At 52.1% G+C, this 25,591-nt stretch overlaps 1 protein-coding gene across 1 annotated transcript in view; it reads right to left on the bottom strand.

Moving 5' to 3' along the window:
* Window positions 1-94: 94 nt before the first annotated feature.
* SYN3 (synapsin III) overlaps window positions 95-25,591 on the bottom strand; it is a gene marked incomplete at its 5' end in the record, with an annotated part of 352,341 nt that continues 326,844 nt past the window's right edge. The window contains 7 exons of the mRNA XM_079775841.1: window positions 95-4,301; window positions 5,935-6,226; window positions 11,439-11,526; window positions 12,388-12,522; window positions 17,168-17,270; window positions 19,220-19,294; window positions 24,167-24,309. Of these exons, the coding sequence (XP_079631967.1) occupies window positions 4,169-4,301; window positions 5,935-6,226; window positions 11,439-11,526; window positions 12,388-12,522; window positions 17,168-17,270; window positions 19,220-19,294; window positions 24,167-24,309 (969 nt within the window). The 3' untranslated portion in view covers window positions 95-4,168. The remainder of the gene's footprint in view (window positions 4,302-5,934; window positions 6,227-11,438; window positions 11,527-12,387; window positions 12,523-17,167; window positions 17,271-19,219; window positions 19,295-24,166; window positions 24,310-25,591) is intronic.

The raw sequence follows: 25,591 nt of genomic DNA, 5'->3' as shown, positions 1-25,591 counted from the left end.
AACATATGAAAGGAATGGGAGCAAGCAGGCTCAGGGGCCACAAGACCACCCCCTGGTGAGCACAGCCCAAAGAGGTGAGTTCTTGCAGGGGGGGGAGGGGGGAGAGAATAAAGACATTAAGATTAAATCTTTATTTCGGGTAACTTACCTAAAATAAAGGTAAGTCACCTGAAATAAAGATTTAATCTTAATGTCTCCTGGGATTCCCCAATAGTTCCTGGCACTTACATTTCTGCTATTCCATAGCGAAATATTGAGAGGCAAGACAATGTTAACTTTCTTCCCTAGACTCAGTGAAAGACCATGAAGAGTAGATACATAAAATAGGAGAATTTGGAAATTGAAATTAAAAATGGGAGGACCGATCAGAATAAAATTGAAGGGTATTTAAGATTGTAAAGGGTGGACACATTATAGGAGGGGCGTTCAGTTGTGGATTGGTTTCCCGTAAGGAATGCCACTATTTCTAGCCACGTCCCTTTCTTCTTGGCCTGCTGCTTGAGAGCCCTGGGCACAGGACTAGGTGTCATCAGCATGGCTGCGTGTTTGCCTGGAAACGGAGCTTCTGTGCCTGGGCATTGTGTTGGATTAATGAACTGATTTGACTTGCTTTTTGCCCAACCTTCCACTTTGTCTCTGACCAAACCCACAAGTGCCGCCTTCTCTGAGAACCTAAATGTTAGTGAAACCCTGAATTTAAGCAGTGGCTGCTTAGGAGTCAGAGATAGCTTTGACACTTGCTAGGACAGTTAGTGACCAGCCAGCCTGCACTCCAGGGTAAAACATTTGGAACGTGTGGAAGTGCTCCTAGGCCGTGGGCTCTTCCTCCAATAGAGATCCTGGCATCATCTGCAGTGCTGAGCTAACCAGCTCCAACTCGCAAACAGAACGAGCTGCCACCTGCTTTGGGAGCTCCGCTGCTCCAGCTCGGAAAGCACTGCCTGCGGGAGGCTCCAGGGGCTCCGCTGTGGAAAGCCTGCCCTGCTGTGGCCTCTGCGCAGGGTGTGGTCAGGGTGGGAGTCCAGGTCCGGGGTCTTCTCTGTGCAAGCTCTGGTGTTGTCCTGGCCTGCTCGCCCCGGCCTCTTCTGACTGATGCTGACAGTGGCAACTCATTCTCTCCCCCTCCCCCCCTGCAAGAACTCACCTCTTTGGGCTGTGCCCACCAGGGGTTGGTCTTGTGGCCCCTGAGCCTGCTTGCTCCCATTCCTTTTCAGACTCAGTTTAGAGTCTGCAACCTCTTCCTGAGGGTAAAAAACTGCCATAGATTTTCTTTTTCTTTAGCTTATCTCCGTTCACTAATCCCTCTGTTGGTTCGATTCTGTTCCTGGGCAAATGACTTCCTCACATTGATACTTAGAAATAAAACGGACTTTTTCTTCAGTCTTAACATTTTGTTTACATTTTATTAATTCCAGCCTGAACATGACCTGACCACTTACTGTGTGTCAAGCAGCGCTCTGTTTTATTCGCCTAGTCGTTCACGAGGTACCTACACTAGCTTGCTTTCTCCTTGCACACCTTTCATAGCAAATTCAAGTGAGAACTGCCAGCAGGTGGTTGATGTTCGGGCTCTTGGGGTTTGCTATTGTATTTGTTACCGTGTGAAGGCCCGTCACCCCTGAAATGTTGGAGAGGTAGAACTAAGTGCCCCTGAGCAGGAACTGAAGGGAGTGAATGTTGTAAGACAAAGAGAACACAGGGATTTAATGGAGGAGAAACGATGTACAGTCTATGTCTGTGGAAAGCTGAGTTGACATTTAATTAAACAGGACTGTTTTCGCACACTGTGAGGACACTCTGCAAGAAGGTATTTTGTCTGGCTGGTGGAGCGGTCTGTTGAGGCTGTGTTTAAATCCCTGCTCCTTGTGCTACACTTTACCACAACATACATGCATCTGGCATGTTTCAGCCTCACCAAGTCAGCCTGGAGCAGGGGGAATGTAAGCCTTTCTTTGGAAAACGGTGAAACAAAGCCAACCAACAAACAACTTTTTAGAATCGCCCGTGACTCCCCTCACCCCTGCTTTTTGTCCTTCCCCATTTAAAAAATTTCAGTTATTCAAGTTAAAAGTGAGAAAACAGTCCATTTGGGGGAAATCTCTGGTCTCCACAAGACCCTTGGTCTCGACTTTCATACACAGACCAGCGGGAAACTTAGGTGTTGGTTATAAACTAGTGTTGTGTCATGGATCATCTGTGCATGGCTATTAAGTCAGAATGCCTGGCCTGACAAAGGAGTTTGTGCTACTCGGACTATCTGGGAGATACAGTTTGAACGTTGAGGGACAGAATAAAGGAAAATGGGAAAATTAAGCTGCATAGTCATTGTTTAAGGAGCCACTAATTTTGCTCACCGAGAGTGGAACCTGGGTCTGTAATGAATCCACACAATACTGCTTCCTATAGCAGCTTTCCCAGATGCCTCAGTCAGGGTGCCAGTCTAACTCCCACATGCCTGCAGGGAGATGACAAAGAGAGGTTTGGATCTCATGACCAGCAATTCTGACTCCGTTGGTCTGAGATGAAGCTAGCTGCGCACACAGCCATGGCCCACACTTTGGGAAACTAGCCTAGTGTCCCTTTGCTGTGTGTTTCAAGCTGTATTTTATTTCTGAGAAGTGGGTGAGATTGTTTGACTTCTTTCAATCTTAATCTCTGTATAAGCATGATGATCGCCTCAGGTATTTTCTGTGTTTTTAAGCTCCTAAAATGGTGGGCTTTTCGGTGTTACACCTGCCCTCAAGTTTTCCCTCACTCTTTCATTCAGAATGCAGGTCTAGGCCACGGACACTTTCATTTTTACCTCCTCTGTCCCTTCCCTGTGAATAGCGAGGGGAAGACGGGTTTCAAGTCACAAAGGGGACTGGAAAGGGATCACATGGCTCTGTTCTGGACCAGGAGGTTGGCTCCGACACCTACAATGTTTCTAGCACCAGGTGCTTGGTGATGTGGGACCGCCCTGCTCCGTGGTCACGGGAGGCTGCGTGCTGTACGGGAAGGGCGTCAGGGCTGTGTTCTCCAGCTCTGCAGTCAGCTTGTTCAAATAGGTTTGGGTTAAACACAGCTAAATCTAATGTCTTTACATAGGAATTCCAAGTTGTTGACGTGTAAGGTGTATGACCAACCTCAAAAAGAAATATAGACAGTGTTTCCCCAACATGTTTGGCCATGGGACCCTTTTGTAATGGAGTAACCTGCCAGCATCTTGCTGTGCAGTTTGTGAAATGCCGACTAGAGGTTACTATCCTCCCAGCTTTCTGAGCCTGTGATGTTAATCTGATTCTCTCTGGTTCCTCATAAATCCTTGAGGAGTAAACAACATTCCTGGAGGGAATTCAGAGAGAATTCCTGGCGGTAGACAAGTAATAGTGGGTGGAGAAGCCCTAACCTAACTAACTCCTTCGGGAAGCTGAGGGCGGCGTCCTCCTCTGGGAACTAGAAACTCTTCCTGAAAGGACCTGTGGTCTGCTCTTGGCTGTCCATTCTGGTGGGAGCAGCATCCCCACAGTCTCCCGTCGGTCTCTGTGTGGTTTGAAAGGCCCCACGTGTCTCACAGGACCTGGTTTCTTTCCCTTGTCATCAAGATCCCACCGGGGCATGGCCAGTCATGATGGGCCGTTGCCTGCAAGTCAGGTGAGGTCTCCAGATGAAACTAGCATGGTAGATGAGAGGTTCCCCTGGCCGGCTTTTCTCCTTTTGTTTGCAAAACACTGTCAATAGATTATTGCCTCCTATACTGCTGAGGTCCGACTGCAGTGTCTTCATTTGATGGAGGCGGGCAAGGCCTAGAGGGGGCTTTTGCCCAAAGGCAAGCAAAACACTAACAAGATGTGAAAACTAGCCACGCAGACATCTCACTTGGGTATCTGTGGCAGGGAAGCAAGCATCCGGGGGGGCGGGGGGGGGAGGAGAGACAGGTGATGGACGCCCACCATTAAGGCCCGTTTTGAGGAACCTGAAGGCTCTCAAAGGCCCAGTCTCAGCCGGACAAAGCTGGAATGTCATGGAGAAGGGAAGGGGACAGTATAGATACTCAGTTCCTGGGTCAGAGGCATTAGAAAGTATATTCTCAGGCCCTCCATTCTGGTCCCCTCAGAAACCAAGGCTGAGAAGGAAGAGGAGGTGGGAGAGGGAGAGTGGAAAGCACCCCCTCCCAGGCTGGACCCCGTTAGTCAGAGAACAGGCTGGCAAAAGACTTCCTCAGGTTGCGGATGGTTTCGGCCTTGGCCTCGTCTTCGCTTGGAGCTCCACGCTGGGAAGCGTCCGATGTGCTGAGGCTGTTAGTCAGGGACTGGGATTTGCTGAAACAAAGGCAAGGGAGTTTGGGGGCGACCAGGCCTAGGCTCCTGAGGAAATGTGTTGTGGGGGGCTTGCCTGGAAGCCAGGTGGGTGAGCCCATTGTCACAAGGATATTAAGACCAGAGACCAGGCATTCCAAGGCTTGTGATCCTAGATATGTCACCCACATGACTTAACCTGCAAGGTGGTTACTGGTAGCCTGTTTTTAGGTACAGAAGTTGGGGCTCACAGCCAGTGACCGGAGCACCTGAGGCTCACTCTGTCCACCAGCCCAGGCTGCTCAGACAGCAGGCGTCACCAGACAGCTGCACTGCTCTCCACCTGTGTGTGCAAACCCATCTGGCAAACTTTAAAGTGCTGCCTCCACTCCAGGCTGTGGATGCTCCCCTATACTTCCCAGCATTTGGGAATCGGGAGGCCTGTGTCTCTGGGAATCCATTCCCATCTCATCCCTGAAGCCCTTACAATTCCAGCCCCCTTTGAAATTCTGGTGCTTCCTGTTGGAGCTTGTGAGAATTAAAAACAAAACAAAACACCTAACCAGGTAAAGTGCTTGGCACATACAAAGTAGGTAGTCGATACTAGTGTCAAACTATGATAATCAATATTAGTGTTTGGAGTTGAAGGGAGCCACTTTCCAAAAGACCCCCACATTTGGAGTCTCTCTTTCTGACCTCAAACCAAGAGATGGGCTTGAGAGGAGAGGGAATGTCCTGTGATGGAGAAACGACGGCACAGATTCCTCCGTCCCTGCGACCCACCCTTCTGCCCTGTGACTTGTAGGTCTTCCCATCAAGAGCCTGTTTTGCTGCCTCTTGAGTCCAGGCTTGGCCATGCAACTGGCCTTGACCAACAGCAGGGGATGGAATGAAATGACACTGTGAAGCTTCTAAGACTGCACCTCAAGAGGCCTTGAGCTTCTTGTGCCCTTTTGGAATGTAATTCTACCATGTGAGGAAGCTCGGCCCGACCGCTGGAGGCCCAGCTGGCAGCCAGCGCCAACCAGCAGGTGCCAGATGTGTGCATGAGGCCCTGGTGACCGTGAGGCCCTGGTGACCGTCCGGCCCCGGTGACGTGTCAGATGCCTGCAGCATTATGAGTGATCCCAGGGGGTATGGTTGCTAGATTTAGTAAACAAAAATACAGGCCTTAAACTGAATTTCAGATGAAAAACAAATACTTTTTTAGTATAGATACATCCCATGCAATATGTGAGGGCATATTTATACTCAAGATTACTCATGGTTTATCTGAAATTCAAATCTCACTGGGCATCCTGTATTTTATCTGGCAACTCTCCGGGAGGCACCTGCAGAAGAACCTCCCAGCTGAGCCAAACTCCCAACAAACTGCTGAACTGAGAAATTATGAACCAAGAAAATGGTTTTACCTTAAGCCTCTAAGTTTTGGGGTGGCTTGTTATGCAGCATGAGAGAACAGATACATGTATATATCTGAAGGGCCATGGCAGGGCCTAATCTATACTCTCACCTTGCAGGCCCTACCTGCCCCCCATGTTCCATCCTCTAGGCCTCCTTCCCATTTCAAGTCTGGATGAGGCCTCAGTGTGTCTTCCTTTGAGTCCCTCCCACACCACAACCCCACTCTATACCCTTCCCAATCCGAGGTACTTACTTGAGATGGGGGTGGGGTGGTGCTGGCTTCCTGGACTCTTCGCCCTGTTGGGAGGTGCTGCGGCCTTGCACAGGGGGGCGGGGCTGTGAGGGGAGGGTGGCACCTGGCTTGGAGGCCTGGTTTGGAGAGCCGCTGCTGGATGCCCGGGGCAGCTGTGGAGAACCTGGTGATCTCTGCTGCTGTGGGGATCCCGACTGGGGGCTCAGGGGCTGCTGGCCTTGTGGGGAGAGCCTCTGCTGGGAGGGGCTTCCAGATCTCGAGGGCTGAGGAGACTGAGCTTGGCGAGGGCCCCCTACAGGGTACAAAAGTTATTACATTCAAATTTTTCTTAGGATAACATGGCTGTGCACAAATGCTGCTTCATGGATGGTCATTACAGTTGTTTTTTAATAACAGTAAAAAGTGGAAAACAACATAAATACCGAGCTGATTAGGAACATTAAGATACATCCATATAATGGAATATTCTCTGGTCATAATGTATGATGTTACAGAATAATATGACATTAAATGGGATACTGTTGATACATGCTAAATAAATACTGCTAAGCTGAACAAGCAGCTGATGAAACAGTACATACAGTTTTATTGCATTTTGGTATATATATAAAGCTATGTAAAAAAGAAAGATGGGAAGGTTAAACACTAAAACCAGTACGTCTCAAGCCTTAATGTGTGTATGAATTAAGCCTTAATGTGTGTATGAATTACTGGAGGGATCTTGTTAAAATAAAGATTCTGATACAGTAGGTCAGACTGACAGACTGAACTGTGTCCCCTCCAAACTCATATTTTGAAGTCCTATACTCAATGTGACTGTTTTTGGAGATAGGGACTTCAAAGGAAGTAATTATTGCTAAATGAGGCCATAAGGGTGGGGCCCTAACCCAACAGGACCGGTGGGTGTCCTTATAAGAAGAGACACACAGGAAAGGCCATGTAAAGACACAGTGAGAAGGCAGCAGTCTGCAAGCCATGGAGAGAAGTTTCAACCCTGTGGGCACCTTGGCCTTGGTCTTCAGCCTTCAGCTGTGAGAAAATACGGTCTGCTGTTAAAGGCACTTAGTCTCGGGTATGCAGACTCTGTTATGGCAGCCGAGCCGACTGAGCAGGCGAGATCTGTGATTACAAAGGTGCTGGGGTTGTGAAGGAGTTTAATTCTCTTTCTTTGCTCACTGATATTCTCCACACTGAAGATGGATTACTTTGGAAACAATGAAAATAATTATCCCTTACTTTTGAACAGCTCTCTCCACTCTTCCAAGGACTTTCAAAAGCAATGTTTGCTCTAGGGAGGCTGGTAGGGAAGATGCCATTATTATTTTTATTATTTTCTTAATAGAACAAGCCTTTTCATTCTTTTTATTACTCAAAAAAGTTTAATTGTTAAAATTTAGTTGAGTCTGTGCTTGTGCCTTTAACACTTGGACGATTTTTCTGCTCCTCACTAAGGAAAGCACGCCTGCCCCCGTCTCCTGTTGGGGACACTCTTAGCACATGGGCCCACAGTAGGCCCGGCTGACATGTTTTTCATGTTGGACAAATTCACTACAACGTTACATCTTACAGCATGAACTTCCCGGAGTTGTCTGGGCACAGGCCACATGCAGACTGCTATTTCCCAACCTTTTTTGGTACGCAGGTGAATAATTCTGTTACCGGAGCATGGGCGTCTAATTTTGTCAGAGGCTGTATTGCAGCACAGCCTCCGACAGAATGTGGACACCGGACCATGGTGAGCGCCTGTAGCTACCATCCCGGGAGAGGGAAGGGGACCATGCTTCTCACCCCATCCAGGTGGAAACCGAGCCTCATTAGGTGTCATAGCTAGAAGGAGCAGCCACAGAGCTCACAGGGAATCCTGACATCCCCTGTCACTGTACAGAGCATACAGTCACCTACAAGCTGGGGGACGTCTCAGGCGCCCGGAGGTGACTTTGGCATTTGAAGGCCCCAGGCCAGCAAGGTGCACTCTCCTCACCTCCAGTCCGGGGCGTCAGGGCCACTGTGTGTCCTGGCTGCCTGCTGCTCCTCCCAGGCTCCACCTGCTCTGGGAGAGTGGCTGCCCCGTGGTGATGCTCACCATGCTTTGTGAGGGCAGGAGACAGAGAGTTAAAAGGGCTGCAGCCCATCTCTGAGGCCCTTGCAAAACATGGCTTCCACTCACTTGGCTGCCACTCTACTGACCACCCATCGTGTCTCTGGCCGTGGGCATCTGCACAACAGCTCTGAGGGGTAGGCATTATTATTTTTTGTTGCTGCACACTGCAAATTCCGGAGCCCTGGCTGGGAATCAACCTGGGACCTTTCAGTGCGTGAGACCACTCTCAACCCACTCAGGCACACCAGCCAGGGCATGTTAGGTATTATTAACATCCCCGTTTTTACAAAGAAACTGAGTCCCAGATATCCTCTGACTTGCTCAAGGTAGCACAGGAATGGGAAGAGCCAAGATTCAAACCTGGATCTTTTTGACTCAAAAGTCCTGTTTTGCATCCTCCTTCCCTCCCTCCCTCTTTCTTCTTTTATTGTTATTTTTACTTATACCACACAGGGCTGCCTGGAGTCCTCACATCTTTGTGCGGATTGAGAAAAGGTGGCCTCCTCCAGTGGAGGCAGCTCTGAGCCGGGTGCAGGGGGAGCAAGGACTAGATTTCAGCCGACCTCTCCCTCAGATGTCATCTCAGCTGGTCACCTTTACAGAGGGCATGGCCTGCATGGCTGGTGGCCCTGACATCATACTGGCTTCAGGACCCCAGGTCCTGAGTCAAGCCTTGCCATTAACTGGCTATGTAACTGTGTAAGTCACATCTCCCTGGGCGTCGGAGCCCTCGTTTGTAAAATGAGGTCACTGGACTAGCCACCAAACATCCCTCCCAACTGGAACTTTCTTGTGAGTCTGCACAACACTTTCCAAGTTGAATGGAATGGCAGCCACAATCTAGCAACGGGTCGCATGTGGCTTGGATTCAGTCTTGACCTCGTTCACCACTATATGTCCCAGCAGACTGGAAGACCCATTGATCTCAAAACACGTTCAGGGCCGGGCAGGTACATAAACAGAGCAGGTGAGTGTCAGAAAAGTCATGTGGCTTAAATTTTTTTCCACTTTAGGTAGAAACATTGTTCAGAGACCTAGTTCTCTAAAGAGGTGCAGTGACAACAGGGAGGAGGAGGACTGGAGGCTCACGGTGAGCCCCCGCCCTGCCCAGGGAGTAGCTGTGACTGATTGTCAGGGCGGAGGACTCCAGCCCCATTGTTCCTAGGGCTCCTGCAAGTCAAGAGAAGCTGCAAATCTACACGTTGATGTCAAAGCTCCTGATTGTAAAAGGCTGGTTTTTTTGTTAGACCTACTGCAGCTCAAAGAAAACATCTGTTTTCCACTTTTATCTTCAGTCTCCTCCCCTCCACCCCCGCTGATAATATCTTGGGAAATCTGGATGCTCGCTGATTCATTTATTAAGTATTTGTTGAGTCTCTATTATACTCCTGGGATACATCAAGAGACACTATAGTTATTTCTTTCAGCTTCTTGGCAAAGCAAACAATTCACTATTTTTATTTGCACCCACACAAAAAAACATTAACTTACATACATATTTAAAATATTTGCCAAAGCACAGGATTGGTGCTGCAAAATGATAAGGCTTATTAGAAGAAAACTTCACTTTTACAGCATTGAAAACACATGGTGAGTTCGAAAACAAGTTAATAATGTGATCTTGTTATTTCGGGAACTCAATGAAAGCATTGTTTTTAAATTAGCCTTGTTATTTTTAATCTGAATGCTAATTCAATGAGCATTTTCTTTAATTATCTTAATTGGTTTTAAATGGACAGTTTTTCAATTCACTAAAAGTGTGTTTAGCCTCATGTCCCTTAAAATAATCTCTCTTTATTGAGCATGTCTCTACTCTGGGCCCAGGAGGAAACCAGAGTACAGTGGCTCACTGTTTGAAAAGTGCTCTGTTCAAATGTGTTGTAAAACGTCAGCCCCGAGGCCGGGTGGGAAAAGGAGAGGTAGGGCAGGCACAGCCAGGAGCCTGGCAGGGTGACGAAGACGTTGTTTCTGAACATTTATAACTTAGAATCTATCGCCAGGCTGGGCTGCTTTAGTTATAAGGATTGTTAATGATAATCATCATTAAGGACAACATGCACATTACAATTGTTTGTAAGACACAAGTTATTAATAGTAAGCGTTTAGTAGTAAAAGTTATATAAATTGTTATTAGTAGTCAACTATCAGGCGCTAACACCTACCAGGCATCACCTCTGTGCTGGACCCGGAGGCCTTGCTAACTGCTTTACCTGTGTCACCTCATGGACAGCTCCCCATCACTAAACAGGGCAGCTGTAATATCCTCCGTTATCACTGGGGAAACTGAGGCTCAGAGGAGGGACGTAACTTGCCTAAAGAAGGATTTTTTTTAACCCTCACCCAAGGATATATTTTTATTGATTTTTTTTTTTTTTTAGGGAGAGAGGATGGGAAAGAGAGAGAAACACTGATGTGAGAGAGACACATCGACTGGTGGCCTCTCCTATGTGCCCTGACCAGGGACTGAACCTGAGACCTAGGTATGTGTCCTGACTGAGAATCAAACCCACAATCCTTGGTGTGGGGGCCGAGGCTCCAATCAACTGGGCCCCCGGCCAGGGAGGTAATGCTTTCTTTCCAATCGGTTTTACAGCAGGGCCTTCAAAGATGGCTGTAAAACGGCCTGGCCTGGCTTCTTGATGCAGCACTGCTCTGAAGCCCCACGCTGGCACGAGTGCAAGCAAGTGTGCCCGAGGCTTGGACTACAAGAGGGACAGGGGGCAGATTTCCTCCCGGGCCTGTGTGTGAGGACACCCAGCAGCTGGCATTCTGGGAGGAAGTTATTGCTATGATTCCTTTTCATCGTGCCATCAGTAGTTTTTCCATTCCTTAATACATGGTGTCATTTAAACAGTAATGCTGCACTATTTCCCGAGAACAATTTCAACCGACAAGGTTGTATATAATGTTCCCTTTTCCTTTCTTTCTCACGCTAGTTGGTTGGCTCCTGTATCTATGGCCAGGCACCACTGGTGGCTGGGAAACAAGACACTTTCTAGAAGATCTGAAACCGCAGACTTGTCAACCGGCCACTTTCTTGTGATCCGCCCTTGGACAAGGCCTCAACATCTACCTCTGCAAATAGAAAACACTGATGTTTTCCCCTGGGAGTGATTGGGAGGCCAACAATGAGAAAATAGATGGGGAAGTCCCTAGCACAGTGCCTGGCACATACGAGGCACTTCATAAAATTTACCTTGTCTTTCCGTCCTTCTCTCCTGACTTTGTGGGGTGGCAAACCCCCCAGCCTCATCCATTCCGCATACAGAGTGAGGGCACAGAGCCTGGGCTAGAGGATCAGGTGGTTTTCCCAGCCTGCCCCCGGGCCCTCATGCACAGATCCCCAGTGCCTTTCCACACCCTCGCTGGACGCTTTCTCTGGGTGGCTTGTCGGGGGTCCTACCTTGTGTGGGTGGGCGTGGCTGGGGCTGTCCCAGCGGAGGCCCCAGCTGGGCTGTCCCGGGGGATTTGGCTGGTTTAGTCTGTGGAGCCTAGAGCAGGAGCAGAGAAAAGAAGCCTGTTGTGATCACCATAGCCATTCACTTCCTGGGTGGGAGGGCAGAGATCTTTTCATCACAGGTCAAACTTACATAAAGCGTGCAATTTTCCAGTGTGCAGCACAGTGAGTTTTTACATGTGTAGACACCCACGTGACCACCACCCAGGTCAGGACAGAATGTTTCCAGTGGAGAAGGCTGCTCTGAGCCCCTCCCAGCCAGCAACCCCTTCAAGTATAACCATGATTTCGATGCCTGTTATCACAGATTCACGTTTTTGTGGGCAAAGCAGGGAGCTGGTTTCGACACTTGTTTTTCCAGAAAGCTGGGAAACTAGCAAATTCTTTGGAGGATGACCTGGTAATCCATGGTGAGGACTGTGGAGGGGAGGAGCTATGTGGGAGCTTGACAGGTTGGGGGATGGGGAAACGGAAGACACAATAGTCTCTATTGAGTGCGCTGAGATCACACAAAGGGCATGTGTGTACACCCACATGCACACACCACACACACACTCACACACACCCTGCCCCCGGTCAGGCCCAGGATGGAGGGCACAGAAGGGGCAAATGGCTTCTCACAATAATCTCTGCCCACAGACCCCCCAAGCCCATTTGAGATGAGGTTTTTCTCCCCAGGATGGAGGGATGAAGGCCCCCTCGGAGCTCCCCAACTCCCGTCAGGAGCAGGGTGTAGACGCTGTGCCCCATGTCCAGCCTCCGTCCACACCCCACTCCTTTCTCCCTATGCTGGTTCCTTCCCGGGGTATCCCCTTTGGATCCAGAGGCCTCCCATTCTCAGACAGATTGGCACTTCTGATGGCAACAAAGTCTCCTTTGTTTCTGCGGACCTTACCCAAGGCCTCAGGGGTGAAGGCACTGTACCCCCTGGCATCAGGAATTGGCTCATTTTGGAAACAACAAGGTCGGCCATCAGCTGTTTGTCCTCTTCCACATGCTCTCCAATCAGAGGCATTGAGCTGTCCATCACCTGCAGGAGAAATGACACCTGAGGGACACCATGCCAGAGTACCAGGAAGGAGAGCGGGCTCAGCGCTCAGAACAGAACTGACCACTAGATGGCGACGTTCTCCATGCAAACACCCAGCCCAGCGCCTCCAGCTGGGAACCACCCCCTGGAGACATCCAGTTCCCTGCAGTTCGGTCTAAACCAACTCCCTGGATTCAGTTCAGTTCAGCCTACATTCGCTGGACTACAGAAACGTGACCGAGGGCCGGGAGCCTTCGCTGACCTTTTCTACTCTTTTCTTTGGGGAACTGGTCTCCACCCCCTCTTTTCCCAAGGTCAGGGCTGGCTTCCTGAACTTCGGCCCAAGGTCAAAGCTTCCCACAAAGCCAGAAACAGTGAAGTGCAGGTTCGATTATGACCAAAAAATAAAAAAATGACACGGGTTGAGCTGACCTCGGGTTCAGGAAGAAGAGGGAAGAGGAAAGGCCTCTTCTCCGGGCTCTGGAGGAACAGAAGCCTGGAGTGCAACTCATTCCACAGGGAGTGGGCTGTTTCTCAAAGGAGACAAAGCACTTGTTTCCGGAGGGGCCTGGAGGTCTTCTTCCCCCATCCTGCTATTTCTGAAGCTGTGAAACCAAGGCCCAGAAGTGCACAGGGACTTGCCCAAAGCCACGCAGGCCCACATCCAGGTGGTTCCCTAGGCATGAGCAGCTGTAGGAGGTCTCGAAGGGGAGTGAGGCCTTGGTAGGGCCTCTCTCTACTCCTCCACTCCTGTCCAGCCCTCTTCGCCCACCGAGCCTCCATCAAAACCACTGTCTCGTTTCCCCTTTTCCCAAGCTCTGGACTCACCAGGTTCTCTCTCCTGTCCGAGTCCTTGTGCCCGTCATTCCCTCAGCTCACTCTTCACCTGGTTCTCACCATCAGGAAACACCTACCTAACCTTCCTCTGGGAAGCGCTCTGAGTGAGCTCTGAGAAGCCCCCTGTCCCATGTCCTCCTGGTATCCTCACTTTGGTCATCGCACTGGAGAGCTTACCCCACAGCATGTCATCTCCTGTTTACTGGTGTCTCCCCAACCAGACTATGGGCCCCTAACGTCAGGGTTGGGCCCTGTGTCCTGCTAAACAGGTATACCCTCAATACTTACCTGCTGATGGAGGAATGAAAAGTCCAGCTCCTAATGATAAGGACACCAATAAGTGCTATAATTTATTGAGCACTTACTATATGCCCGGCCCTGTACTAAGCACTGGGTGTGGACGATCTCACACAAATCAGAATAGCTCTTTGAAGCAGGTACTATTATTATCCTCATCTTAAGCACGAGGAAACTGGGGGTCAAAGATGTGGCAAGTTCAAGGACACATGGCTAGCAAACCAGCACGGGAACAGCTCTCTGTGCTAAAAACCGGGAACAGGAAACCCGAGTTCCAGGCTTAGGTCCCGCTACGGACTTGCTGAGCTTGGGCAGGCCCCTTTCCTCTGTGGGCCACTGATTTAACCACCTGTGAACCGAGGGGCCTGGGCAGCTGTGAAGACCCTGGCAGCTGAGGCTTGCTGAGGTCTGTGAGTCTCCAGCACCCCCTGTAGCTGGAAGCCGGGGAAACTCACAGCTGATTCTAACCTGGCTGTGAACACGATCCTTCCAGTGAGCTCCTCACGGTTGGGGCGTGGGTCCTTGGTATCCCAGATTCAATGCCTGGCACGTGGCCTTGGTATCCCAGATTCAATGCCTGGCACGTGGGCAGTGTCTCGGTCCGCGTGGGTTGAGCTGTTTTAACTGTGACGTCTGTCTAAAGGGGCGCAGGCCTGTCCCTTCTCCCCCGGACCCTGCCCACCTGTTTCTGTTCTGGCTTCTGTTTCCTCCATTCCCTCTAGTGGAAAACAGCCCCCACAGGGAACCTGAGATCAGAACATTCTGGAATCCGCAGGGTGGACACGGCCAAAGGAAGTGGACACTGGTCTCCCTGGGGAAACATTTTTCCAGTGAGCAATGTCATTCCCTGGACAGGTCACGGGGGACAAGTTCAAGGGTCTTTCCCTTGAGTATTTCACTGTGAGGATCTTCACAAAACACGCCACACAGATTTTATGTTCTCACCACAGAGGTGGCTGAAGGAAACGGTATTTCTGGATCTGGGGAAAAACACCTTTTATCTTCCTCGCAGCAGACTCCCCTTCTCCCTTGACCCCACCCTAAACTCAAAGCAAGGGCAACAACTCTGCAATGTTTCTCAGAGAAAAAACAATCTGAAAAGCCATCTTTTCCCCTTTTGGACCATTTTTGAAAAGTTGTTTTCTTGTGTTTTTTTTTTTAAGGTCCAAACTCACTGTTGTGATTTTTTTGGTAAATGTGAAAGGTCCTTCATCTCTGACCAGCTGAATGTCCGGAGGCTGGGAGCCTGGGCCCACAGGTGCACGTTTTTCCCCTAAGGGTGGAAGCTGAGGAAACTGAGAGGCAGGAGCTTCAGGGCAGAGAATGCTAATGCGGGGTGGGGGGAGTGAAGAGGCTAAACTCACAGGGTGGAGAAGAGCACAGACCAGGAGTCCTCATCCACTGATTGCCGGCCCCCCTGTCTGGATGGGAGCTCCAGGAGGCAGTGCTCCCCGCTGTGTCCCCACCCCCTGGCTCAGGGCTGGCACCCAGGATCGGGGTTCAGTGGTGAAGGAATGAACACTGTGCGCACGCCAAACCTGAGTTCATGTCCGGTGGCCCCGGGAGGAGATGCAGAGGCTGGAGGGCCGGGAGGGGTCTCAAGAGATGCAGGAGGGCCCGGGGGCCAACCTGGGTCTGAAGCTCGCAGGGCACCTCAGGAGGCAGGGGACCCGCTGCCCCTGGAGCCGTGGGGCTCCGGCCTGGGAGCCAGTGTGCAGGCCGGTGGTTCTGCCCCTTCAATGTCCCCCGAGAAGGGCCGCTGGGGGAATGTCAGGTGTGGGGGCAGCCAGAGGGAAGCCATTCCTGGACCCGAGGGGGAGCTGTTCCCCAGGGGAGGCCTGCACTTACAAATACACACGCAGTTCCTCGTGGGAGCTCCCTCCCCTCCCCTCCCGTCCCCTCCAAGGGCAGCCACTCCCTGGGCAGGGCTGTGACTTCCTGGCACAGCTGGAGGAGAGCAGGGCTCCCACCCAGCAAGTCACCTAGTCCCGCTTGCTGTGGGTCCAGGGAGTGGCGCGGGCACCAGGCCTGGAGGACTAGCCGCTCCCGCCGTCTCCTGGCCACGAGCAGCAGTCCTCCAGGCCACGAGCTTCCCATCAGCAGCCCGCAGCCCCCAGCCGGGCCGGGCCGGGGAGGGGCCGCAGGGCTCCCTCTCGTGTCCCGGCCTTGGGGTGTCCTGGCCTTGGGTCAGCACTGGCGTCCCTGCTGCCGCGTGAGCAGCCCCAGGAGGTGGTAGTCACGAAGGCGCTTTAGAAGGAGGGCCGAGCACGGCATGAAGTGGGAGCGAAGGGAGAACTGAGGCCAGAGGGCATTTCCAGGGGAAAGCAGTGGAGAGTCATGAGCTCCGGTGGGGAGGGGGGAAGGGGAGGGAAGCGGGGGGGGGGGGGGGGCAGAGAAACATCGTGGTAGCAGGAGAGGCACAGAGGATGCATGGCGGGGAGAGGAGGACTGTAGGATTGTGGATGACAGAGGAGGATTGTGGGAGCAGGAGAGACGGGAGGAGTCAGGAGAGAGGAGGATTGTGGGAGCACGAGAGATGTGGGAGGAGTCAGGAGAGAAGGATTGTGGGAGCATGAGAGATGTGGGAGGAGTCAGGAGAGAGGAGGATTGTGGGAGCACGAGAGATGTGGGAGGAGTCAGGAGAGGAGGATTGTGGGAGCACGAGAGATGTGGGAGGAGTCAGGAGAGAGGAGGATTGTGGGAGCACGAGAGACGTGGGAGGAGTCAGGAGAGGAGGATTGTGGGTGGCAGAGGGGAATTGTGGGAACAGGAGGGACGTGGGTGGAGTCAGGAGAGAGGAGGGTTGTGGGATTGTGGGTGGCAGAGGGGGATTGTGGGATGGGAGAAGCACGGAGGGGAAGCTGGGGGTGGGGGAGGGTTGGGACCGCTGAGGGGCGCGTAGTGACGGTCTTGGAGGGCCGCAGGGGGTTGTGGGAGAGATCCCAGGACCCACGGCCCCTCTCGAACTTCTGTCTTACAATTAATTTCCCAGCAGCGTTCCCTCCGTTCACACGCTTGCACAGCTGCGTCCCCTTTCCCAGCCTCCAGTGCCCGCCGCTTGTTTATCCTCCTCCTCCCCTGCCAGCCGCACACCCCGTGTCTGTCTTGTGTCCCCAGAGCCGCGCCGTGTCTGGCCCATGAGCCCGGAGTATATGTTTACTGAGTGAACAGACGCCGGGAACTGCATGATGACTACGCAGCTGGAGAAAATGCAAGAGGCCCAATGGGCGAGATCTTGCCCCCCTGAGCCTGACGTACTCGCCCTCCCGTGGACCCACGGGTCAGGGATGCCGTCAGGCCGCATGCCGGGGCGGTCGAGGCCCAGCTCAGAAGCCCCGGGCTCCAGGCTTGAGATGCAGCTGAGGATGGGGGTGGGGACGTGTGAGGGCTGCAGGTGCCCAGGCCGCGAGTCAGACACGGCTGACCAGGCCGGGACCACGCCTGGAGCCCCCCTCCGCACGCCTGCCCAGCGGCCGGGCCAGGCCAGGAGCACCTCCGCCGCTGCCCTCACCTCGATGATGTAATCTCTGCCATCCTTGCTGTGGACAGCCTTGACCGCGCAGATGTCCAGGCCGCCAAACATTTCTGAGCAGCTATCCACCCACAGCCTGTACCTGCAGGGATGGATAGACGGCGAGTGAGCGCGGGGGGCAGAGGGCAGGGCCAGGGAAGCAGAGGGAGAGGGATGTAGATAAAGCGGTAGAGAGACACATAGAAAAACAGGCAGGGAGAGGGACAGTGGCACAGGCCCATGCAGAGATGGAGAGATATGGTAAGAAATAACGGACAGCCTGGCGAGTGTGCTCAGTGGTTGAGCATCGACCTGTGACCTGGTTGGATTCCTGGTCAAGGCACATGCCTGGGTTGCAGTGTGGGGCGTGCAGGAGGCAGCCAATCAATGATTCTCGTTGATATCTCTCTCTTTCTCTCCCCCCACCCCATCCTTTCTGAAATCAGTAAAAAATAAATGTTAAAAAAATAACAGACATATGGCAAGAGAGACAGAAGAGGCAGAGGCACAGAGAGAGGCAGTGGGAGAGACAGAATGGTAAAAAAAAATTTTAAAGGCAGAGACATAGATGGACAGTGAGAAAGAGGGAGGGAAAGGGAGCCAGGCAGGCAGGAGAGAGGAATGATGAAGAGGACGGGGAAGCAACAGTAAGAGTTGGGAGAAATCCCCCCAGTCCCACCCGGAACCGTGCTGGCTCCACAGTAGTGGAGAGCTTGCCCTGCCCCCATCCATATCGGTTCTAGACACCCAGCCAGCCCAGCAGCCCTTTTCCCTTGGGAAAGCTGCTTGGAGGGCTTCAGAAATCCTCCCCGGCCGCCCTCCCAGCCCCAGGGACCAGGCTAGACAAGAGCCTGCAGGGGGACAAAGAGCATATTCTGCCCTGAGCCTGGGGCGGGCATGCGAGGGAGCCCACCAGGCTGCTCCGGGCCAGGGGCCTGGCCCTCTGGACCTGCTGCTGCTTTTGTTCCCTTTCCAGCCACTTGATGGCTGCGAGGCCAGTTTGCTTTGCAGGGCAAAGAGCTCCTGCTGGACTTTGCCCCTGCAACAAGGGGACGGTTGTATCCGAGACGGTTTCCCCGGCTTGCACTTGGCTTCCCCTGTGGTGGCTGGACTTGGGAGTCACAGGGGACTTTGTGTCAATGTTCTTGCTTCTCACCCCACTCTCCAGGGTCACCCGGGGCACGCCTCCTCGGAGATCTATTTGTGTCTCTGAGCCATAGGCCTGGAATGAGGAGAGATCATGGCTCAAGTGCTCTTTGCACAACGTGCTCATCTTATCTGCCAATGCCCGCCGAGGCCCAGAGAGGGAGAACGGCGTGCCAGGTCACACAGTAAGATGGTATTAGAGCCCCGGTTGCCCAGATCTCCTGGCTCCTAGTTCAAGTCTTTCCTTAAACTGTAGCATGTGAGATCATAGAAGTAAAAGGAAGGATGAGAACTCATGTCTATTAAGCTCCTACTATGTGCCAGGCATTCTGGGGGGGGGGGGGGTTTGACTCCTCATTCTTTCTAACCCCCACAACAACTCTATCAGGAAGGTTTAACCCATTTTACCGATGAGACTGAGGGTCAGAGAGGGTAATAAGTGAGCGCTGGCTTCCAAACTCAGATCCTGTTTGAGTCTACAGGCCACAGAGCCACCCTGCCTCTCCGTCAGAACATTAGGACCTGCTCTTACTCAATGTGGGAGACCAGATCTGGATATTTAATTTTTAATTTTATTCAGAGAGAGGAAGGGAGAGGGAGTTAGAAACATCAATGATGAGAGAGAATCATCGATCCATTGCCTCCTGCACGTCCCCCACTGGGGATTGAGCCAGTAACTCAGGCATGTGACCTGACCAGGAATTGAACCGTGACCTTCTGGTTCATGGGTTGACGTTCAACCACTGAGCCACCCTGGCCAGGTGAGTCACCTGACTTCTTGCTGTCAATTCCCTCTGTAATCTGGGGTGAGCCTTTTCCCCTTGCAGCCTCAGTTTCCTGTTGTATTCCTCACCCATCTCCCGCCACGGCTGCAGCTTCTCCCTAAGCACCGCCTTCGTTTCTCACCTCTCCGTCATGGCCACCTGCTCCAGCATGGCAGAGCCTGTGTTGGCCTTCCAGTTTCCGGAGATGGAGGTTCTCCTGTATCAGAACAAATAACACAGCGAGGGCATTAGGGACCTGTCCCCTGATCTGCTGTCCTTCTTTGCTTTGGCTGTGAGGAGGCTCTGATTCAAATATCTGGCTCTCAGATGAGATGTATTCTTAGGGACACATGCTGTCCTCAGCTTTATCTTTTATGTGGATTGCCTTATGTCTTTGATCTTTAAAATTTTTTTAATTGATTCTTTTTTATAGAGAGAGAAAGGACGAGAGAGAGAGAGAGAGAGAGAACATGTGAGAGAGACATAGATTTGTTGTTCTATTTATTTGTGCATTCACTGGTTGATTCTTATAGGGGATCAGACGCACAACCTTGACATTTTGGGTATTTCTTAGATCTTATGTATCTTTTCCAAAGCCACCTTTGAAGTCTAAAAATTAAATTTAAAAAATGTCTATACAATCTAATGAAATCCCAAATGTTGGCCTCTTTTTTTTTTTTTTTTTTTTTGAGAACTAGGCCAGTATAACCCCTGGAGATTCTGGAATTTTTTCACAGCCCCAAAATGTAGGGAGAATGACCGACCCATGGTGAAGACCAGGAGCGCCTTCCTGCCTCATCACCCTCTCAGTTCCTTTGTCTTTTCTGCCCGGCAACAACTGACCTCCCTTTGGGTGCTCCCATGCCCATGGCTCTTTCCTATGTCCAGGCCTCCACACAGCTCCGCTCCTTTGCCTGGTCCAGTCTTTGTCTCCATCCTTGCCGCCCTAAGTCCTACTCATCCTTCAAGTTCACCTGCAATGTGACTTCCTGGCAGCCCACCTTCCCCAACAAGAGTAGACCCCCCTGCACTACACTTATACCGGTGTTTAGTAATGCTCATCTCACCTGTAATGACTGCTTTACAGGGGACACGTTTGACTTGTCCCCCGATGTCCAGTGGGACCTGGCTTGGAGCCGGAGGAAGGGACTGTGTGTGCAGAGTGCAGACAAACCTTGTCCAATCGCACATGTGCACTCAGCAAAGACGGAATGGCTATAAACAAAGTGGCAGAGGTAAAGCTATTTGTTTTATGGCCAAGGGAAGGCAGGTGGTGGAGATTAAAGGGTGGTGGCGGTGGGGGGGGGGGGGGGGGGTGGAATTGCTACAAAATACGTCCTAAATGAGAAGAGAGTACAGAAGAGACTAGATGGTGGCCAATAGGAGTCATAATGACTAAGGGGCATTGATAAACAGAGACATCGATAAGGTTCACATCAGTTCAGTTTCATTCCGTTCAGCTCAACGGAACTCCATTCAATTTGGCAAAGACTCAGTGGGCCATCCTGTGTCCTGGGCAATGGTCTGGGTGTACAGAGGTGACCCCTCCTCAGGCTGCTCACTACCTGGAAGGGGGTCTAGTCTAAAACCAGAGGCTAGGCATGGTGGGGCTATCGATCTACACAAGGAGAGACGCGCTCTGGGGAAGCCAAAACAAAACCAGTCACTTACTGCGACTGTGGAAGGTAGCCAGTGGGATGTGTCTGGAGGATGAGTAGGGATTGCTATCGTGGGATCTATACTGGGGTAAGAGGAGGCAAAACTGACTTGAGTCAGACGGACGTGAGTTTGAACCTTGGTCCCAGCATTTTCTGGCTGTATAACTATGGTCAACATCCCCGCGTCTTTATTATCTCCTTGTAAAATGGGAATCATTAAAGTACCATCCTTCCAGGGTATTATGTGGATTAAAGGAAACCTCCCCCCCAAATCTGTTAGTACAATGGGCCCTACTATGATTCCTCAGTGAGTGGAAACAAGAGAAGAAGGCATTCAAATGCCAGAGGCAGCAGGAACGGAGCCAGACCGCTCTCCTTCCAAGAAGATAATGATGGTGAGAGCTGATATTTAATGAGTGCTTCCTATGTGTGAGACACGGGTCTGAGGGCTTTATAAGCACTGGCTTCTTTCAGCCTCACTAAACCTAATGAGACGGATATTATTTTATCATCATTCCCACTTAGTGGCCGAGCCACCAAACCATATCTGAGAAATTCCATGCTCTGAACTGCGACTCGCCATGGCAGAGCCCGTGGCAGGCCTGGGGGAAAGAGTCAGTTGGCCCTAATGTGATTCAGCTGCTGGCATGCACGATGGAGCCTAGACCCGTGGTCGGCAAACTGCGGCTCGCGAGCCACATGCGGCTCTTTGGCCCCTTTGAGTGTGGCTCTTCCACAAAATACCATGGCCTGGGCGAGTCTATTTTGAAGAAGTGGCGTTAGAAGTAGTTTAAGTTTAAAAAATTTGCCTCTCAAAAGAAATTTCAATCGTTGTACTGCTGATATTTGGCTCTGTTGACTAATGAGTTTGCCGACCACTGGCCTAGACTGTGACAAAAGGGTCTGTCTAGGTGGCAAAGGTATGACACTGACCCCCTCATTGAAGAAGGTGGGGCTGGAGATGGAGGAGCCGACCTAAGTCACCTTGGCAGTGAGTGGAGACGGTGAGTCAGTACGGAAGGAACTGTACGAAGCCCTGTATCGCAGTCGGTAGCGTGTCTCTTACAGGGCTGTGGGGCACGGGTTCTGCAAAGCGCATGTAGAGTGGGACTTACAAATAAGGACAGAGAGGGCGGATGGCGGGAGCCAGGACTTTCCCTGTTGGAGTGGGAAGTTAGATAAGCAATCTGGGAAGGCTAAAATGAACCGTGTGGGACTAGATGAAAGTCGGAGGCACCAACGTGAACTCGATTTAGCTTTAGACGTAGACGGGCTAATGTTACAGAAATGATCACCGCTGTGTGAGGAACGGGTTAAGGCACACACGTATCTTTCCTAGCTCTGCGAAGAGGCCTGGGAAAATGACACTCCAGTAGCAAGGAGCGCAAAGGCCCCAGAGCAGGGCGGCAGGTGGGCCAGAGAGGAGGCTGGGCGGTCAAGGGCGGAGAGGATGCTCTCCCCTGAGGTCTGCCACGAACCCCCTCCCTGGGCTGTGGGCCAGCGCAGGGTCCAGGAAACGCCATAACGAATGACAAATTGGGGCTGTCAGGGAAGAAAGGCTCGGCATAAAGAATGCGGCAGTGAGGTAATCCTCAAGGAGAGAAACTGGGACAAGGTGCAGTCAATGTCAAGTGGAAACTCGAACAGTGAGGAGAGGAGGGAAGTGATACCGTGACGGGCGGCGGAGGCCTCAGGAATGCACTGGACTGCGGCACCAGAATGTTCCCTCACTCAGCGGGCGCAGGGAGGAGGGGACATCATCACCCCGAGGGCATCGGAGAGCCGCCACAGGTCTGGCCTGGCTCCTGGGTGGAAGAGCGTGATGGGCAGGAAGGGCAGAGGTGTTCCTTGGGAACAGGCTCCATCTCTTTGGAGGAAATAGGTCAACTGCCTGCACCTTCTCCAGCTTCCCAGGCGACGGCAGAGACTGCACGGCCTGCGAGGCCCGCAGTTACCATCTGGGCCTTTGCAGAAGAATGTGCTGACCCTCGGTGCGGGCAATCCAGGTGGTACAAAAGCAGCCCTAGACCATGCATCGATGGGCATGCATGGCTGTGATGGGTAAAACTTTATTTAAAAAAAACACACAAACTTTCATTTCAGAGAAGAAGGGAGAGGGAGAGAGAGAAACATCAATGATGAGAGAGAATCATTGATTGGCTGCCTCCTGCACGCCCCACACTGGGGATCGAGCCTGCAACCCCGGCATGTGCCCTGACCTGGAAATGAACCGTGACCTGCTGGGTCATAGGTCAACACTCAACCACTGAGCCATGCTGGCCGGGCACGATGGGTAAAAGTTTATTTACAGAAACAAGTGGCAGCTGGATTTGGCCTGTGCGCTGTGGTCTGCTGACCCTGACCTAGAGCACAAACTGCACCGCACAGAGGCACATAGAGACTTCCAGCTGCCCGGCCGAGCCCTCCAGCATGGTGCTGTTCACGCAGCCAGGGCTCCGTGGGCTCGGCACGCGGGCACCAGGTGGCTCTCTGGGGCCTCATCATTTCAGGAGGAACCAACAACAACATTCCAAAGTGAGAGACAGAGAGCCTCGGAGCAGAAGAGATGCTCTGAAGATGGAGAACTCCCTCCTACTCATCCTGTAACCACGGCTCCCAGTGAGTCACCCTCTGCTGGCGTCTCCCCTGGGGGGACGTGCTGGATGTCCTGTCGCTCACTCCTTCCCCCTAGTTCCACTGGGGGATGCCCCTGCCCCTGTCGCATGCCGTCTTGGTGGACTCTCCCTGCTGCTTTTCTGACTTTCTCTAACCACAAGCCTGTGGCCGAAGTTGGACCAATCAGCGCTGTTTCCATGGAACCACAATCTCGACTGAAGTCCTGAGGTGATTAGGGGACATTAGCTTCCTAGTCGGGGTGCCATGAAGATTGTCTACAAGTGTGGCTTCTGTTGCTTGCAGTCAGAGAATCCTGATATGGTCTCCTAACTGGTCTTAGTGGTTCCAGGGAATCCCCTTTGCAGCCCGAGGGCCCAGAGCCACCTTTTTGTTAATTCAGGTCAGCCCATGCCACGTCTCTGCTTAGCAGAGAACAGAAGAAAATCCACAACCTCAGCGTTCGAGGCCCTGCTTGATCTGTCCTCAAGTTTCTCTCCGTCTTGTCTCCTGTGACACACAACCTGAATGCACTTGAAGTTCCCCAAACATGCCTGTGTCTTCCTTCCTCTGGGGAGACAGCCCTCATTTGGGAAGACAGACTTCCACCCTGGATAAGCCGGGTGGACTGTCAGCCCTCAGCTTACAGACCAGAGAAGGGTCAGAAAGGAGGTGGAAAGCGGGAACAGTGATGTGCAGACGGGGCCTCCTCTTGGGGCGGGGGGACAGGGCTGGACATGCATCTCTAATCTCCGATCCCCCCCTCACTCTCTTCCCCCCTCCTCCCAGATCCCCCTCCCCCTCCCCCAGGGACTCACATGTAAGCCTTGTAGTTGGATCCGATTTTCTGGATGCGGATGTCGTACTTGGAGTCGATGAAGGCCTCGGTGGTGGCGTAGGTTCTGGCCATCGCCACCATGCTGGTGATGTCCTGGTAGTCATGCTGGTTTTCCACTTTGATCTGTGGGAGGGCGAGAAGGTGAGTGCCACCCACCAGCGTTCATGCACACCTACCCGACACCAGGACCAGTGCTCCATACAGAATGACCTTGAGAAGGTCACCTGCCTGGCAGGGGATACAGCCATGGGAACCATTCACTCCACTGGACCTGCAGAAGAGGGAGGGAACTCCTTGGGGAGTCAAGAGAATCTTCATAGAAGAGGTGAGCTGGCAGGGTTTGGCAGGATGAATGTGGTTTCAGATGGACTACCCAGCGGGATGCTCTGGAGAGGCCTGAGGAAGGGCAAAGCGGAGGCAGAAGGAGCCGCATGGGGAGGTGGGGAGGGGTGGGCAATAGGATCAGACTGGCCGATGGGAAAGGTGGGGGACAGCGGAAGGGGGTCATCAGAGAAGAGACTACAGATGGCCTGAACAGCTTAATAAGGGGCTAGAATTTTCAGCCCGAAGGCTCTGGAAAGGCCCTGGGAGGAGTTTAAGCTAAAAAGTAGCCTAATTTGTGTTTTAGAAAAATCATCAAGCAGTTGTATAGAATGTTGAATGGAGGGGTGTGATAGGGGATAGAGAGAGACCAGTTAGAAAGAAGGGAGTGTGTATGTGTGTATGTGTGTGTGGAGGGTGTGCACATGTGGATTGTGTGTGTGAAGACCTGTGTGTGTAGTGTGTATATGAGATGTGTGTTATATGTTATATGTGTGGTGTGTCGTATGTGATGCTTGTGTATTCAGGCAGTGTGTGTGTGTGTGTGTGTGTGTGTGTGTATGCAGGCAGTGTGTGTGTGTGTGTGTGTGTGTGTGTGTGTGAGTCTGTGAGCGCCCATGCACTGGACAAGGCCAGTCCTGCTAAGGCCAAAGGCCTGTTGGAGAAACTCACACTGTGTACTGAGGCCAGGAACAGAGTGTGGTGCCCTGGAGCTGAATCCCTCTCAGGCCACGGGCAGCCAGGCGTCTCAGCCTTCGGGATACCCAGGCTGAGGACGTGAGTGCCTCCTGTGGACCACAGGTGGGCTGTGAGGGAGGGGCCAGCCTGGAGCCATTCACAATCCTGTGTGGAGGGAGCAGGGCCTGAAAGAGAGATGCTGCCACCTCCACTGGTCCAAGCCGCCAACATCCCTCATTGGCCCACGGCAACCATCTCCTTTTAACATTCATCTCGCCCAAGCCAAACGCCTCAGGCTGGTTTCCCCAGAATCCCTGGGTGTGGACCAAGGCGTCCGTGTTTTTTGGAAGCCCCCAGGCAGTGGTGTGCAGCCCAGGTTGAAAAGCACGGCCTGTATCCTGTGGGT

Source organism: Cnephaeus nilssonii (genome assembly GCF_951640355.1).
Source record: "Cnephaeus nilssonii genome assembly, chromosome: 6".
In the NCBI taxonomy this organism is placed as follows: Eukaryota; Metazoa; Chordata; class Mammalia; order Chiroptera; family Vespertilionidae; genus Cnephaeus; species Cnephaeus nilssonii.
The sequence above is the reverse complement of the archived record's forward strand: the minus strand, read 5'-3'. Positions and strand labels throughout refer to the sequence as shown.